The sequence below is a fragment of the Denticeps clupeoides genome, chromosome 2 (assembly GCF_900700375.1).
Source record: "Denticeps clupeoides chromosome 2, fDenClu1.1, whole genome shotgun sequence".
Lineage (NCBI taxonomy): Eukaryota > Metazoa > Chordata > Actinopteri > Clupeiformes > Denticipitidae > Denticeps > Denticeps clupeoides.
Genome location: NC_041708.1, coordinates 4,502,059 through 4,519,169, shown reverse-complemented (window position 1 = coordinate 4,519,169; position 17,111 = coordinate 4,502,059). Strand labels below are relative to the sequence as shown.

Below are 17,111 nucleotides of genomic sequence, written 5' to 3'. Positions count from 1 at the left end.
CTGTTGCTTTTCTCTCTTCATTCTTTTAATGCTGCGATTTCATAGAAATGCTTTGCCGTGATTTAATTTGGTTGGAATTTATCATCTAAATGCTTTACTAGTACCAACTGAGTCCCCGGCCCACTTATGTTTCCGTAGACATAGTTAGGCAGTAGCATCCATGTACATTCTTGGAATTCTGAACACTTGAGCACCTGAGACGCCAATGCTAGTTCACATTTCGTTGGGTACAAACAACCACATCTTCCAACACATCAACTTCAACAACTAATACATGAAAATTTTAGGTTTATATGTGTGCAATTACAATTTTATAGGATATACGGTTAATAATTCAACCTAAAACGTCAGTCTGTCTTCTGCTGTAGGATCTCTCGAGTTCTGTTTTGCAAGTCCATTAGAATCCAGTCCTGCATACTCCAGGGGAGCTTTCCACAAAACAGTGTTCTCAGTAAGCAAGATCAGTCAAGCTGAAATTTGGTACTTTTTGAAAATATAGGTAAAGGACATTCCAAAAATTATTACTTTAAATTATTAACTACTAATTCAATAAGCATGTCTTCTTATGAATTCTTGTGTCTAGAATTCTCGCTGTAAACTGTATGCTTTAAAATAATTTAAAAGAATGTTTTGACATATCTGTGTTTGTAGATATTCAAAAATTCATTGGAACATGGCAAACTGTTTACACCATTAAGTGAAAACAATTTCAGGCTATCAAAAGTTCTACATGAATTTTTTTGGTCCTATAAGACCTGTAACCTTATTATTAATAATTTTCCTGGATTAACAGATTACCTGATTTCTACACACTTGCATCACTGCACCATACACAGGACCATATATGAATTTGAATAACCATTTTTTATGGGCCTAAACCTGTGCAGTTCTGGATTAGGTACTGTGAATTGTTTTTAACCGGCAGAGGGAGGTAGAGAGAAGACGTGTGCTGTAGATTCTCCATTTGACCAACAGAGAGAATGTTGTAGTTGCGCCTTTCAACCAGTAGAGGGCAACAGTGGCACAGTTCCTCCATCACAGCCACACAAAGTGGAGGACAGAGCGCTGTGTTTGTCTCCCTCAGTGCCTTTCCAGCGTTTAATTAAAACCTTTCCGTTTGGATCCCCGATCTCATTTACCTACGATTAATTAACAAGTATCAAATTATGAGCTCTTTCCACACGCACATACTCCCACACAACCTCGGACATACATTTAGATTCACATGTCTACGTATGGATTAAGACACACATATACACTTACTGGGATATTAATATTTCCTTACCTACCAGGGTAAAAAAAATAATCTCACTAATGTAATGTTTAGGCCTTTAAATAATCACCATGGTTTCCAGGGGTTTCCATAGTAACCGAAGTGGCTGAAAATTTTAGACTGAATTAGTACTGAGAGATAAAAGGGGGTGTGGGGGGGTGGAGGAGGGGGAGAGAGAGAGAGAGAGAGAGAGAGACAGAGGGATGAGGGAGAGACAAGGGAAAACGGCGGCGAGTCAAGACTATAGCAGTCTATCAGAAATGAACTCTCATCGCTCTGCAGTGTGTGAGACAGACTGAGAAGGGGGGGGGTGATGGTGAGGGCTATTTTGGGTTTGCCGTTTCCATGGCTACTGTTCGAGACCTTTAGAGCTCATGGACCGAGCAGCTGTGTGAATGCAGCAATACACCAATACACACGCGCACACACACACACATGTCTCCGTTACTGAGTCTCTTTATGATGCTGCCCATAGCATGTTGGCACGGGAGACACTCCTCACACACTCTGCTTCATATCATCGCTGGAGATGTGCCTTTCACTCCCATTCTCTCTCCCTCCGTTTTCTCCTTCTCTCTCTCTCTTGCTAAAGGACAGTGGTATTCCCACATTTCTCCGTTGCTATGGCAACACTGCAGTGTGAGAGGGAGAGAAGCAAAGGAGAAAAGGAGGGAGAGAGAGAGGGGGGGGACAATGACAGAGAAGGGAGAGATGGAGGTAAGAAGAGATGGGGGAGGGGCAGAGTCCAGAAGGAATGGAGAAGACATTAACTAACGGTACCACACACACACACACACACACAGCAGTTGCGTGCCTTTGGCGTTGCTCGTCAGTGGAGATGGTCAGATGCTCCACGTCTTTACCCGTCACCCACGGGCAACGTGGTGCATTACAACATCAAGAGGTCACACGGGGTCACGTTTATGGGGGTGGCAGTCGCCTAGTGGGCAAGACCCAAGTTATAATGTTATAATGCCCCCATGCCATTGTGTCCCTAGAGCAAAACACTTAACCCCACGTTGCTCCGGGTGGGGGGGGGGGGGGGGGGGGGGGGGGGGGTCGAACCTGTAATTAGTAAATGGAAGAAGCTCTGGACGGGAAGAGATGGCAGAGAAAAAAAATTAGTAATGCAAAAAAAAAAAAAAAATCCCATGAAGGGGTCATGACACAGGTCGGGTTTATGAAAATGGGACAAAAATGGGAACACATTAGTGGAATATATGTACATTTATGCGCACACTGTGAATACAGGAGCAAATCGAGCACATGTTAGCGGACCAGGGTTTATTTGTCAGTATGGCGTTTTGAGATTTGCTGTAGGGCCCTGTGTAAAAAATGCAGGTTTTTAAGTCAACAAAGTGATGTGTTTGCTTTTTACCATGCCGGCAACCAAGTTGGAAATGATCAATAATCCCTATCGATTAAATAAATAAATAAAATAAGAATCCCCTGACATAAAAATTGCAGATAGAGTGGTAAAAGGGGCTGCATCAGGTGTGAATGTGAGCTGCAGTTTATTCTAGTACAGGCTCGCTGTGTGTATGTGTGGGTTTTATAAACACGCATTTGATTAATAGCTCATAACTATAACAGTAAACATAAACATTGTTTTGTTTGCTCATGCAGAGCTGAGATGGAAGAGACTGGGTGGTGTGTGCTCAAGAGCTTCTCGGCATCTATTGCCACGGTTCGCCATCAGCCTCACGCGTTACACAGCATCCAACAAAAAGAGAGCAGAGCCATATTTTCAGCTGTGGCATAAATATCATGCAATGCAATTATGGCTGACATTCATCACCATAACATTCATCACCAAGTACTTAATTAATGCATTGGCCCCGATATAATATTAATTTAAAAATGAAAAAAAAAAAAAAACAACAACATTGCACTTTTTGTCATGACCCTGAATGTGAAACAATACTTTTTTCAGATAGATTTTGAGAGGAAAAAAGAAAAACTCTCCTCTATTTGCCTTTTATTTGCTCTCCATATTGCTCTACCAGTTAAGCCCCCCCTGCCCCCCTCAGTTTTTGTAATCAATATCTTGATTAACACATTCAATTACCAATATGGCCTAAGGGGACAGTCCTACTGACCACCAAGTACCATTGTAGCTAATAAAAAGAATAGTTCTAAAATACCCACCGTTCTTCAACGAGAACCATTTAAAATTTTACCAAATTAGTACCGGTGTTGTCATTAAAGGGGAGGAACTTCGGTGGGGCGTGGACGTGGGACTAGGTAAAGAAGTCAGCACTGACGCCGGGTGTGAAATGTAAAAATCCTCTCTCTGTTTAATGTGCTGGCAATTCCATCTGACATGAGAACAGAACATTAATAACAGTTATAATAATATCAGTAATTTTACAATTAGCTACTATAAACTGCACTTTTAATTTAAAACAGACAGACAAACACAAAGGATGAAGCATGTTACATTGTTTTGCTCTTTGCTCGTTGTTTTTGCACTTCCTGTTTTCCCTTGTGGTCTGAGGTTCCAGGACAGAACCCGTCGGATAGAACCCCACCTTAACCAAGCCTTCCTCTTACTGAGATGGTCACATGTTCACAATGTTCATTAAGAAAATCCCGCTCGCCAGCCGTTGCTCAAAAGAAACACCAACTGGCCCAAAGCAGAGGACACAGGGGGGCAAAAGGATAGGGGTCAAGGGTCAGGAGATCAGGAATTGTGGTTACACGTGGTTAGAAAATTCTACTCAGAGGTTATGGCTGAGCATGGTAATATATATATATATATATATATATATATATATATATATATATATATATATATATATAGATATATATATATATATATATATATATATATATATATAGATATAATATATATATATATATATATATATATATATATATATATATATATATATATATATATATATATATATATATATATATATATAAATATTTTTCTTCTCGCGGCTTGCAACTTTTGGCTGACAATTACTGATTAAGTTGGGAGCTGGGCCCGAAGTTCGGGGAAAGGGATAGAAGCGCGGGGAGTTACACTTAGGGTTAATATGATTACCGGGGGTAAGAAGGGGCATTCGGAGTTCTTGGTTAGCGGACGATTGCACCTCAGCAATTAATTTACCGACAAAAGTACCTGATACACTTGAGAGTCGCCTAGTCGGGGCTTTTGCATAAAGTCCTTTACTAATTGTTCTGAAAAAAGGCATAATTGCATAATTTCAGCAATTGTCTCAGTGGCCCAGGGGTACATTTACAGGCAAAGGGTAGCTGAAAGTGTCTGCAGCAGAGAAGGGAATTGTGGGTAAGTGGGACCGATTAATATCACTATAAATAAAATAAGGTTGTCATGTTCCTCTCTGTTTTTTTTTTCTTCTTTTGCGGTCGCAGACACAAATCGAACATCAGCTCCTCACTCGCCAAGAGAACCAACACAAATCAACACAGATGCTTTATAAAAAATATGGCCGCTTCTCTCCGCCGCTCCCTCCGCGTTTTGATAGTCGCCACGGCGTGTTCACAGGAATCGGCGAGGCGAGAACGGGACCCACCTATCTTCCATTTCTTTTCAGTAAACACTCTAATCACTTTTTCGGGCTTAAAGGAACAGGCGGTGCGATGCGGGTCTGGGCGAAAATCCTACAGTTGCAGGTTGGCTAAGCTTAGCGTCTCACAACAGGCTTCGCTCTGACCGACTTGGATTTTGAAATAGCAAATGGCCTCCTTGAAACGTAAATGAATGAGTTAATTAGCCAGCGGAGGTACGAATGACCGAAGTGCGCGGGCCCGTCACGGGTCCGTCGCTTCGCTTCAGAGGATTAGGGACTGAGATTAGGGCAAAAGAGTTAGGAGCGCTGCTGGGGGTTAAGGGTTAGTAGCATTTAGATTCGAATGACCTCTGCCGAGTCGCGTCTTCTCAACAACCCCCACCCCGTAGAATAATGTGCATATTACAAATTTAAAAAGAAAATAGATCTGTGTGTTTTAATGGGTTTTTTTTTTTTGTTGTTGTCGTTTTCACAGTAGTTCCTTCTCCTTTCCTCTCAGTGCCAGAGAGTTCCCAGTCGGCTGTGCTGCCAATGTGACGGAACACAGCGCCCTGTGTGTTTCGGGTCCCGGGACCGGGTCCGGTTCTCCTGCAGAACTCTGGGTAAATGAGTGCTGTGCATGTCTCGACTGTGGCAAACGAACACTTGGGAGTTAAGCTACTTGGATATAGACTATAATTCTTTTTTCTTTTTTTTTTTTCTTAGATACGCAGATACAACTCGTAGAAACCGCAAAAAAAGAACTTGCTTTGGCACATATTTACGCGGTAGCGGTGTGTCCGTTATCCTTTGTACAACCGAGCCGCTGAGGGAACTGTCGTCGGCACGCCGGTCAGCCTGTCCGCTTCTACTGCAGTGCGTTGGACATCTTTCTGCCGTCCCAGAACAGCGTTCGCATGTCGATTGCATTCCGTGCACCAACAAGATCTCAAGTCTGTTGCGTGTGTGTTGCGTGTGCATGTCCATGTGTGTGTGTGGGTGTGTATGTGTGTGCACGCGTAGGAGTGCATGTGTGTGTGTGTGTGTGTGTCTCTGGTCCCCCTCAGATCTGGGTCTCCTGCACATTCTCCTTTGAGCTATTCTTGAACAGCAGGGGCTCCATGTGTGTGTTCTGGGTTTTGAGCGCTGAGTGCAGTCCCATGTGCAGGGAGAGCGGCGGGGGGCTGGTTTTGGGCTCGGGGGGCTCCGGGCCGCCCTGGTTGGGGGAGCTGCCCTTTGAGCCGATGCTCAGGCCCATCACGTTGTTGTTAAAGGTGTGGCTTTTGAAGTAGTGATTGAGGTCAGCGCGGCCGAGGGTGACAATCTGGTCCTCGTGGCTAACCGGCGCTCCCGTGTTGCGAAGCGTGGAGCCCCCTGAGATTCCGCTGGTGTTCCCGGCCGTGAGCTCGTCCTCCACGTTGATGATCTCCACGGCGCGGGCCGGCCCGTGATGCTTGTGCAGCTGATGCTGCTTGCGCAGCTTGTAGAAGACCACCAGCATCACTGCCGCCATGAAGGTGATGGCCACGAAGCAGCCGATGATGATCTTGGTGGTCTTCATCACGTCGTCCAGCCCGGACAGGTTGGCCACGTCCGTGATGGAGACAGTGAAGGCTTTCTCTGTGGCTCGGGTGGAGATTGGGTGAGAGGATGTGCCGTTTGGTGGGGCGGTGCCAGCCACCGTGGACCCGGGAAAGCTGATGAAGGTCTCGGTGACAAACTGCCGTGCCGAATCCCTCCCGAGCTCCTCTGTTTCCACGGTGACGGTAGTAAAGTAGGTGTAGCTATTGCCGGTGTCGGACGCGGACGAGACATTGAGCATAGCGGTCGCCGAGGTGTTGCCGGCCGCATTGGTGACCATGCAGGTGTATGGACCGGTGTCTTGCATGGTGACGTTGGTGAAGTTCAGCGTTCCGTCGTGCAGCACCGAGATCCTCACTTTGTACGCCCCGTGTGTCATGAGCGTGCCGTTCGGGGTGAGCCAGTTCACCGAGGTCATAAACGTCCCTGTGCGACACTTCAGTTCCGCCGCCATGCCCTCTGTTACATTCAGGTCAGTGGGCGGCTCCACAATAACCGGGGCGAAGCAAGTAAAGTGACTCTGGTCCAGGTCTCCGATGTAGCGGCCTTTGAGTCGCGGCGGCGCATGGCATCGGGCGCAGCACGTCGAGTTGTCGGGCATGGCTTCTTTGAGCCACCAGCTAAGCCACAACACATCGCAGCTGCACTCCCAGGGGTTGTGGTTGAGATGGACGCGGACCAGCTGATGCAGCGGTGTGAACAGGTCGTGTGGCAGAGAGTGCAGGGAGTTGTGGGACAAGTTGAGCTCCTCCAGGCTCTTAAGGTCATCGAAGGCGTTGCGCTCAATGTTGGACACGCGCGAGTGCATGAGCCACAGTTTCCGTAGCGAAACCAGTCCCTGAAAAGACCCCGGCCTGACCATGCCCAGCAGGTTTCCGGAAAGTTCCAGCTCCTCGAGTCGCACCAGTGGCGTGAGATTCGGCACATCTTTTAGGCCACACATGCCCAGGTTGAGGAATCGAAGGTTCACCAGCCCCTCAAATGCCACCTCGGAGATGAAGCTCAGTTTCCGCAGCTCGCCCAGGTCTAGTCTCCGCAGCGATGGCACGCGGTTGAAAGCGTAGGGACCCAGTGTCTCGATGGGGTTGTTCCGGAGCCAGAGCTCACGCAGCTTGCTGAGGTACTCGAAGGCGCTGGACGGAACGACGGTGAGCCGGTTGTCGAACAGCTCCAGCGTGGTCAGGCTCTGCAAGCCGTTGAACGCGCCCACCTCAATTTGCCGGATGTGGTTCTTTGAAAGCTGGAGGATCTCTAGGTGTCTCAGGTGCTTAAAGGTGTCTGACTTAATCAGCTGGAGAGGGAAGCAGGAGAAAAGGAGAACTTGTGAGGCAACAGAAATCTGTTTGTTCCTGGTTTGAGAACGAAATCTGCTTAATAAACGTACAATTTCACAAGAATATTAAAAAAAGAAATAAAACCCACTCCCTCCCAGGCCATCCAGAAGCCTCAGACACACAATTAAGAGACACTTGGCCAGAGCTGTTCCAAATAATGAATTACAAGACCTCCTTTGCCCAATGGGTACATTCTGTAGGCATATATGTGCCGTATGACGAGTAAAAAAAGTGTGCATGCATATTTATTATTAGATAAAGAGTGTGTTTGCAAGTACAACCCAGAGGGAATAGAAACTACAAGAAAATGGAATGAGGGACAGGATGCTTGTCCCTCATTTTAATAACGGAGCGGTGTAAATTCTGCCAGTGTCATGGGATAACGCCTCTGTTTTGGCTAGAAAGGACATGTCGCTACCCTGCTAACATGTTGTTGATACAAAACAGTCTAATTAATTCATTCAATAATCGGCAACTTACCGACCAGCCTGAAAGTTTATCTAGCCGGAGGGTGAAAAGATGATATAAATTGTAGCTTGTTGCCAAGGCAACGTCCTAAGCCTCTGAGCAAGAGTGACTAACAGTGACTAAAGGGGGGGGGCATGACTGTAAGGCCGACATTAACAATTAAATCCTCATAGGAGAGAATCGCCATGTCTGAACTTACTACCATCATGAAAAAAAAACGTCTTTTCTAGCGAGGGGGCAGAAAATTTTTATTTCCTAATCACTCAGATGGTCAGTTTATTTCTAATATGCACATCATTTTATCAGCCTCCAGCAGTAAGGTAGATATATACCACAGGAGCCTTTACAGACTCTGAAAGCTACTCAGTATGAGATCTCACTCTCACTGATCCGGCCAAATCCCGTCCCAGCTGATGCAATTTGACCAGCCTTATCCAAACTTTCTAACAAGCTATACTTATATCCCATTTGACAAATAAGTGCATATTAAAAGATTTTGTGTGGTCACGCACTGAGCGGCCACTTTGTTAGAGACATGCTTTGCATTCTGTGCACGGTTTTTGTTCAGCGTCTTCAAATCGATCATTGGTGGACCCTTCTGACTCCTAGCAACACAACCCTAACGTCCCACTAGCATATCAGTCTCACTCAGTCTGTTGTGTTGAAAACTGTACACAATGTATGGATATGGGTATTAGATATGGTGAGTATTACATATGTTTTCAGTTAATTGTCAATCTAATATATGCATGTATAATATTATTTTCAAGCGTATTTTAATAAAAATAATGAACATTTGCATCTAATAATTGTAATTGTAACATTTTTAATAACAAATTGCTACAATAACACTAAACATCTAGCTAGACATGTCTATCCCCATTAGAGAATAATATGCTCACAAAGTAGAAGGAAAAATGAAGGTCCACAGCAGTAGTTCATCATGGTTCTGCTGATCATCTAATCAGCATCTCTTAACATCAATGTTGGAATTCAACAACTAATGCACATGGAATGCAGTACAGAAATGCAGATTGTTTTTCCATAAATATACATTACTCCATAAATATACATACATACATACATGTGGGCACACAGCATTAGACGCAGAAACAGCCTGTCGGTCTGAAGTGATGAAGCAGGATTTCTGGCGACCCCCAAAACAGACTTCACCCCCACCCATCCCCCTTTCCAAAGACACGTGCCTTATCCAACCAAGACAATATAGCGCCTTGCTTCTATTTCCCCTCGTCAGGAAACATTCCCATCAACGCACTGCTCCGTATGTTGCGCCTTCAGGCACCATTTTGCCTTTACATATGGTGACAGAGAGAGAATGCAGTGGAGGCCCCTTGCAACATTTCTTCCATGCATAACATTTACATTTTTCAGTAGTATTACGAAAAGAAAAAAAAAACCTTTTCCACGACGTTCCAATTTTTTTAGATGCACTACAGAACACAACAATTCATAATGATCAGAATTGAATAGCATTAACCAGCGTCAAATAGCTTGATAAAACACTGGTAAAGTGCCAAAATCATGATTAATAAGAAGCTACGGCTTAAAGTTCCCCACAAGCCACATTACTGATAATACCAAAGAACTGAGAGTGCCTTGACATTTTAGACAACGTTGTTTCCACCAATGAAAATAATGCAGCGGGTATTAAAAAAAAGGTTTTGCTCGGCAGCGCCGTCTCCCACCAGAATATATGGCCTGGAGCTGTACTTCAGTCATTTCAAATCATTTTACCATTGATCCTTCAACACAGGGTGCTGCATGCTTCAACATTAAAAAGGTGAGCACTGTCCTATTAAATTAATAGACAGCTCAGCGGTGAAATGAAATCTTGGTTCTAACGCAATTAAGGGTCCGTGTAACTGCTTCATATTACACAGCAATAAACACGCATGCAGGCAACAGGCGAGCACGGAGCTGCAGAGAGCCGCCGTCCATCACGCTCAACAGCCGTCTCTCCATCGATCAGAAGGTCCGGCCCTCCATTCCCCGTTCACCATTTCACGGCTTCTCTACTACTAGGAACTATTCTTTTTTTTGTATATGCAATTAATGTGGAAATGGCAGCCTGCATTAATCTTGCACCGTTCGGCTCTGCCAGATCAAGTGAATAACACTGATTATCTTGTAAGGCAGTTACAGAGTGGTGAGTACCTGCTAAAAGTGACCCAAGAAAGGACAACGTGTGAAGTTGTTGATGAGAACAGGATCTCATCCAGTTCCACAGAAGAGCTTCTGTAACAAAAATGATCGCATGGTCGAAAGTTATCAGAACGCACAATTCATGACAGTTTGTTGGGTATGTTGTCCTGGGTCCACCACCAAAAGCACTTTCAATGGACACATGAGCATCAGAACTGGATTATCGACCAGTGGTAGAAGGTCCCCTGGTCTCCTGAATAGCTTCTTTTAGGAAATCTCGCAGATGGATGAGCACAAACCATTTAACTGAGGCCCCAGGATGCATCATGGGAAGAAGTCAAGCACGTGGAGATAGTATGATGCTTTGGGTAATGTACCACCAACTAAAAGTCAACCAAATACAACTGGTCATTGTAACAATGTTCCCTGGTGACAGCAGGACAATGCACCTGTCACACAGCAAGAAATGGTTGGGGATCATGACAGAGAGTTCAAGGTGGTGACTCCATATTCCCCAAGATCTCAATCTGATCGAGCTTCTGGGTGATGTGCTGAAAATAACTAAGCTGATCCATGGAGATTCCACGTCCGAGAGATATGCTGTCTTGGTTCCACAGGACACCATCAGAGGTCTTGTGGAGTTCGGGCCTCAAGGGGTGAGCTGTTTTGGGTGCATGAGGAGTGCCTGCACATTATTTGGCAAATAATTTTAACGCTCAGACAAGGCCGTCTTCTGGTCTTGATACCGGTTCCATGCGTAGCTTCTTCAATTTAACCAAACGGGTCACCTTCCGGCCGGAATGCTTTCATTTGATAGACCACATGCTACCTTAAGTAAAAGAGCAACATGGCAGAAAAGTGTCCTTTGAAGTCAGAAATAGCTCTACACAACACATCCAATGAGAAATCAAGGGTAGAGCACATCACAGCCAGAAATGAACAAGTTGTCATTGGCATAGGCCGTTAAAAGGCCAAAAAAAACATTTGGTCAATTTCTACTGAGACTATGCTCAATATTTCAACATCAATATACATTCAAACTATATTTGCCTACCAATATACCTACCAATATCCAGAAATTGAAATATAGCAAAAATAAGGTCATTTGTCGTTGATTGAAAAAAACCCTTCAATAAAGGAATTACAGTTTAAATTGTAATTTAAATTGGGTGTCTGTATTTTTATAAGCTACCGGCTATTACACTATAATAAATACAGTGCATATTAATTCAATTATGAACACATATAGCCTTTGCTGAGATGCTGTGTAACTCAGCTGCCAAGACATAAAAAGTGTCATGTCATGACTGTTCGCTAAGTCTTGGGCGAGCAATCCTTCTAAATTAGACCTGGTGAAATTGGATAATGTTTTCTCTTTAGCCTGTCACTGGATGGGTCGCCTGGCTTACACCTTTCCAGATCCGTCTGTATCATCTATAAGGATCAGTTGGTCATTAACAGCCTAATGGTCCATGAGGCAGTTTGGAAGAACAGAAGGTTGGGCATGGGGGGAAAATGATGTGTGGTGGCAGTTCTAAGCTAATTCCCATCCCAGTCTTCCAGAATTAAAAAAAAAAAAAGGCCAGTAGTTGTAAGGAAATGTGCAATCGGTGGCACCACCCTGCTTGGCTTTCGCACACGGCCCCCACACGAATAATGCAGAGGCTCAGAGCCGCCGCTTTTAAAACCACACTATTGATTCCTCTCACAACCTCCCCTGGACCACCGACAGCTGGGTGCTGCTGAAGCATGAAGAGGATCCTCTCTCAACCGTCTCCGTCCCCAGAAACAACGGCAATTTTAAACCCTCTGCCCGCCGAGACCGCCGAGACCGGGCAGGGGCCTGGGCCTCGGGCTGTTCTCCTGGAGTCAGCTTTCCGTGTTTGTTTGCATGTCGATCGCTAAATGCCTTCCGCATACAACCACTTGGCTGCGGCAAACCGGCTGCTGCCATAACGTTGTCCAGGCGGGCAGGTGCTGACCTCGCGGCGACCCTGCACCACTGTCCGTGGCCACGTTCGTACCAAGTTGAGGAATCCCCTTTGGACGCGGAACGCCATGTTTACAGAGGGTTCCTCCGCACTAACAGACTTTAGGGGTCGAGCATCATTCTCCCAGGGAGAATGAAACAGATGACACGGCTAAGAAGCTAGCTATGGCAGTGCGACTCCATTTAATGCTTTATATGACTCTGAGTAGTTGTGTTCACAGCCAACCCTGTCCAGACGCCCCTTTTCTCATCTCCTGCACTGTTTCCCGTGAAACTACACAAAGGTAGGTGAGTTCTAGCGGCTAATTAGGGCCCTTTCGGGGCTCCGCGGCCAAGGAGGGGGAAAGTGAAGTGCCAAGGCCGCTCCGAGGCGGAAAGTGCGGGAAGAAATTCCGCGGAACTGAATAGCGGGGTCCATGGGCTTCTTAAATTCATTAAACTTCACGCAGAGTAGGTGTGCTGAGCTCAGATCAGCTTTTTGCCATTTCACCTGTAATGAACAGATTACGCTTCCCTACTTGGAGAGGCTTTTATGAGCAGGAGCTGGAGAATTTAATCAGGAGCTTTATCTCCCAGATGGATGGTTCCCTCAGCAGAATGAGGCAGAACCCATCCTACACGGTTCCGGGGAGGTTCTGTGTATTTCTACTGCATGTACTAGTGAATAAAAAAAAAATAATAATCTGAATACCGTGAAAAAAGGTAATTTGTTTTAGTAATTTAATTTCAAAATGTAAAACCATCAATCCTTCAGGCCCAACCAAGTATCGACTTTTCAGATTCTATTGTGAATCCTTTTTTTGCCAATTGTATGTAACATTCAAGTGATGTTAGACACTGGATTCGAGCCATAAACATCAATATTAAAACATATTTTTATGTTTATGTATTTACCCTTCAACCTTATGAATCCAACATATATGAAGGTTTACCTTCTCAATTACATTATAAAAACAAACCATGCATCACTATTTATTATATTGATGTATATTACTGTACCATTGTTATGACTATTATAAATATTTGATTATTATGTGCACTAGGGATAATGAATGATGAATATACTGTTTCTGGGAAATAGAATGCTGGGCCTCCCACAGGAAAATATTTATTGCATCATCTTAGGTCGATTTTTTTTCGCGATTCTAAAAGCATGAAGCTCAGGGAGAACATTTCTTCTCACTTACAACACAGCATTTAAACCACCGAACACCTTGTGTTTGTGCCTAAATGTCCTCCCCCGGTTTCGGATCCATCTCCTTCATCTTTATACCGCAAAACCAGATGAGAAACAGGCCTTGAATGGCTCCATCCTAGTGATGTGCAAAACTGCCAGTTTAATCATCTTTATAGCATAGCCAGTATTACCCAGAGAACCTGGTCCATCTGCAGTTTTGGTGTTTATGACCGTGCTTTAGCACCCTTCCATGTGTGAAATCTGTACAGCTTCTGCAAGATCGGGTAATAGTGGTAATGCCCACGTGGCTGAAGGGAAAGGAACTTAACAGGCGAATAACGCTAAAAATTCTTGCTTAAAAGGATGCCATTTGTAAACAGAAGGCCCCGGGGTGACGTAACTGCGGAGAAGTTACCTGGATGGAGTTCTCCTGCAGGTTGAGGTATCGTGTGTTCTCCGAAATGCTGTCCGGCACCTCAGCCAATCCCCTCCTGGTACATATGACCCGACTTGCCTGATTGGAGCAGGAGCAAGGGGTGGGGCATGGAGGCGTGGCCGCGGTTAGCTGAGGTCCGTTGGGGTGTGGCCACAACAGAAGTTGGACCAACCAGAGGAGGGAGGTGGTATGAGATAAGCCGGTCACCATGGCAGCCCACATGGCACCAGGATCATGACCCCGCCCCTATTCCCAGAGTGGTGACTGGCTAAAAAATGGCACCAAAAAAACAAAAAACAAACAAAAACAAAACAAAAAAAAAGAAAACAAAATAGGAAATAAAATCACTTCTCCAGTGTGTTCATTCTATCCTTCTTGTAATCCTCCCAGGATGCTGTTTGTCAGTAGATAATGGAAATGGAAAAAAAAAACAAAAAAAAAACACTAGACGTCGGTTTTTTCCGGATCCTGCTTCCAGAGGGGAGTCATGCTGCTGTCATGGGGACACGGAGAGAAGCGAGCGAGTCCTCCTGCCGCTGCTGACTGCAGGATCATGCCTGGAACGTGAGCAGAGAGCATCATCACAGTCCATTACCAACAATTACATCACCGATAACGCCGAGTCTCATCACGGCGCGTTCCATTACGTTGTCAATCACCGCCGGTGTCCTCGCAGTCCATTACTGTACACGGTAAACGCCGCCATTGCAGCAGATTACACTCCATTACGGCGCATATTAGTCATATGTTGGTGAGGCGGAGGAGGCCCCTGCAGTGTGAGCGAGGAATTCTGGGATGTGGCACTGACAGTCGTGTGACAGTTTTGAACCCATGTTGTATTTTTATCCCCTTGCTGGTTTTGTTGGTGACAAACACAGCGTTAGAATTGAATAAAAATGATATTGCACAACAACGGTCATCAACACAGCCCGAACCAGTTACGCCAGTACGGATAAACGAATAACTAACTGGTGGGGTAAAGTTGGGATTAAGTCCAGTCCAGCATCGTGCAGCATGCACTGTGGGTGCATGGACCAGTAAGGCCAGTACGTAAAGCCGTGCGGATCGACGTCGCCCCGTGAGTCGCGGGGTCACCGTTCCATTGATGGATGGACGGACGACGACGCGGCTGAAGGTTAGAGGCTCGGTCGGTGCGCTCCCTCCCATACCACCCCACCCCCAGCCCCGGTTGTTTTCGGGACAAACGCGCGCAATGACACAGGTGCGGCGCGCGCCCCCGTCGCCATGGCAACGCTGGAAATGGACGTCCGCACGCGCGCTCCGCGGCGGCTTCTTTCGTATTTTTTTTTTTTTTTTTTTTTTTTTAGCGCAGAGCGGTCCACGTCGCGAGGTCGCAATCAAGCCGATCGATCCCCACGACGGTTACCTAACGTCCAGGTTTCCGGTTCTGGAGGCGAGAGATCACCCCCCCCTCCTCCCCTCCATCCTCCCCAATGCGGTCGCACATGCACACATGCGGAGGAGGCCTCGCCACGGCGCACCTTTTCTGGGACGCAAAACACCCGCGGATCGCCACGATGCCCCGGCTGCGCGCACAACACGCGCGCACGCGCGCGCTCGGGCTGCTGCTGCAATGCAAGATGGCACGCGCCGTGCGATTTCTCCCGTTTGCGCCGCGGCGCGCGTCCCGTCCAACCTGCGCAAGAAAATGCGCAGTTCGTGGGGGGAAAACATGGAATAATAACTGTTTAGGCTTACCAGGAATGACATAAAAAAAAAACGGATCACGTTAGTCCCCATTGAGGATGGTGATGATGATGATGATGATGATGAAGTGCACGCTTTAATACAGCTGACATGTTCATTAAAGGCAAAATTGCAACGTTAGACGTTAGACCCCCCCCCCCCTGATCGCGAACGGTGACGGAAATCAAATCCAACGCAACAGTAACATGTCAATTATAATAATTAGGAGAATGATAATTGAAATATTTCCCCAAATCTCACCTTCTTTCTCTTTTTTGCGACACTGATGTTCGGTCAGTGTTTTCTCTCCTCCGTTTCTTCTGTTTCTCTCTCTCTCTCTCTCTCTTTACCTCCCTCGCTCTCCCGCTCTCTCTCTCCTCCTTTAAATTGATTCCGTCTCTCCCGCGGACCGCGCTCGCTGTCCTCCGGTTAACGGGCACCGGCGCATCCCGGGTCGCTCCGGACAAAATCCCCACCGCGATCAGACCGGGGGGCCGAGACGCCCCGCTTTCATGAGGCGCGAAGCCCGGCTCGGCATCCGCGAGTGTCGCGACGTCGCCGGCGGAGGTGGAGTAGCGCGCGCTGCGGCGCTGTAGGGGCAGGGGGGGGGGGGGGGCTTTTACGCCAAAATCGCAAACCGCGACGCTGAATCGCAGCTGCGGCGGCGGAGGGTGGGACGCGGAGGAGACGCCCCCCCCCACCCGCGTTTAATCCGCCGCCATGCGGACCCCTGTAGGTGACGGCGAGGTGCGATGGGCGACGGGGCGGTGAGTGACACGCACTCGAGCATGAATGGCAGTCGAAGAAATGTCAGGCTTTTCCGGACAGTTTTAAATACAGGTTTAGAAAAACAGCTTTTCGTTCTTAAACTCTAATAAGCCACAAGATTAACACCCATCTGTCTCTGTGTGACACACACACACACACACACCCTGACTTTTACACACACACACACACACACACACACACACACACCCTGACTTACACGCACACACACTCACGCTATTTATTGGGATTTCAGATCTCAGCAATGAGCTCTCTGTCCTACTGCCATCCTGCCGCTCTCTCCCTCCCTCCATTAGGTTTCCAGTCACACAGCAGTGCAGCGGATATTCCCTCTTTCCTCTCTTCTCCTCCCCTCTGCCATGATCCAAAAAAATCCTACTCCTTCCTCCCCCTCACCCTCACTTTCTCACCCACTTTTCTATTTCCACAGTCGCCTCCCCTCCACAGGCGGGACACGCAGAAAGGAGAAGGTGGAGACGGGCGGTTCTCCGACAAGCCGGGGAGAAGTTTGAGAAGTGACGAGGGTTAAATTTAGGCAAGAAAATGCCTTTCACTGAATCCATGTACACACACGCACACACACACACACAGAAATATATATATTAAGCCTGTGAGCGCCTTGTGTCACAGTATCTTAGCAACTGTCTCCATCTCCGTGGAGACAAGCCCTGACAT

The 17,111-nt window shown here is 46.4% G+C and overlaps 1 protein-coding gene across 2 annotated transcripts; it reads right to left on the bottom strand.

Moving 5' to 3' along the window:
* Positions 1-5,460: 5,460 nt before the first annotated feature.
* lrrc4bb (leucine rich repeat containing 4Bb) lies at positions 5,461-16,791 on the bottom strand. Of its 2 annotated transcripts, none has more exons than XM_028970414.1 (3): positions 16,652-16,791; positions 13,923-14,500; positions 5,461-7,666 (listed from the first exon to the last, which is right to left on the bottom strand). In XM_028970414.1, the coding sequence occupies exons 2-3, from the start codon at positions 14,163-14,165 to the stop codon at positions 5,858-5,860; spliced, it is 2,052 nt and encodes a 683-aa protein (XP_028826247.1). In that variant the 5' UTR covers positions 14,166-14,500; positions 16,652-16,791; the 3' UTR covers positions 5,461-5,857. The 2 variants fall into 2 exon arrangements, with proteins under 2 accessions (XP_028826247.1, XP_028826246.1); XM_028970413.1 differs by lacking the exon at positions 16,652-16,791 and adding an exon at positions 15,912-16,261.
* Positions 16,792-17,111: the final 320 nt, after the last annotated feature.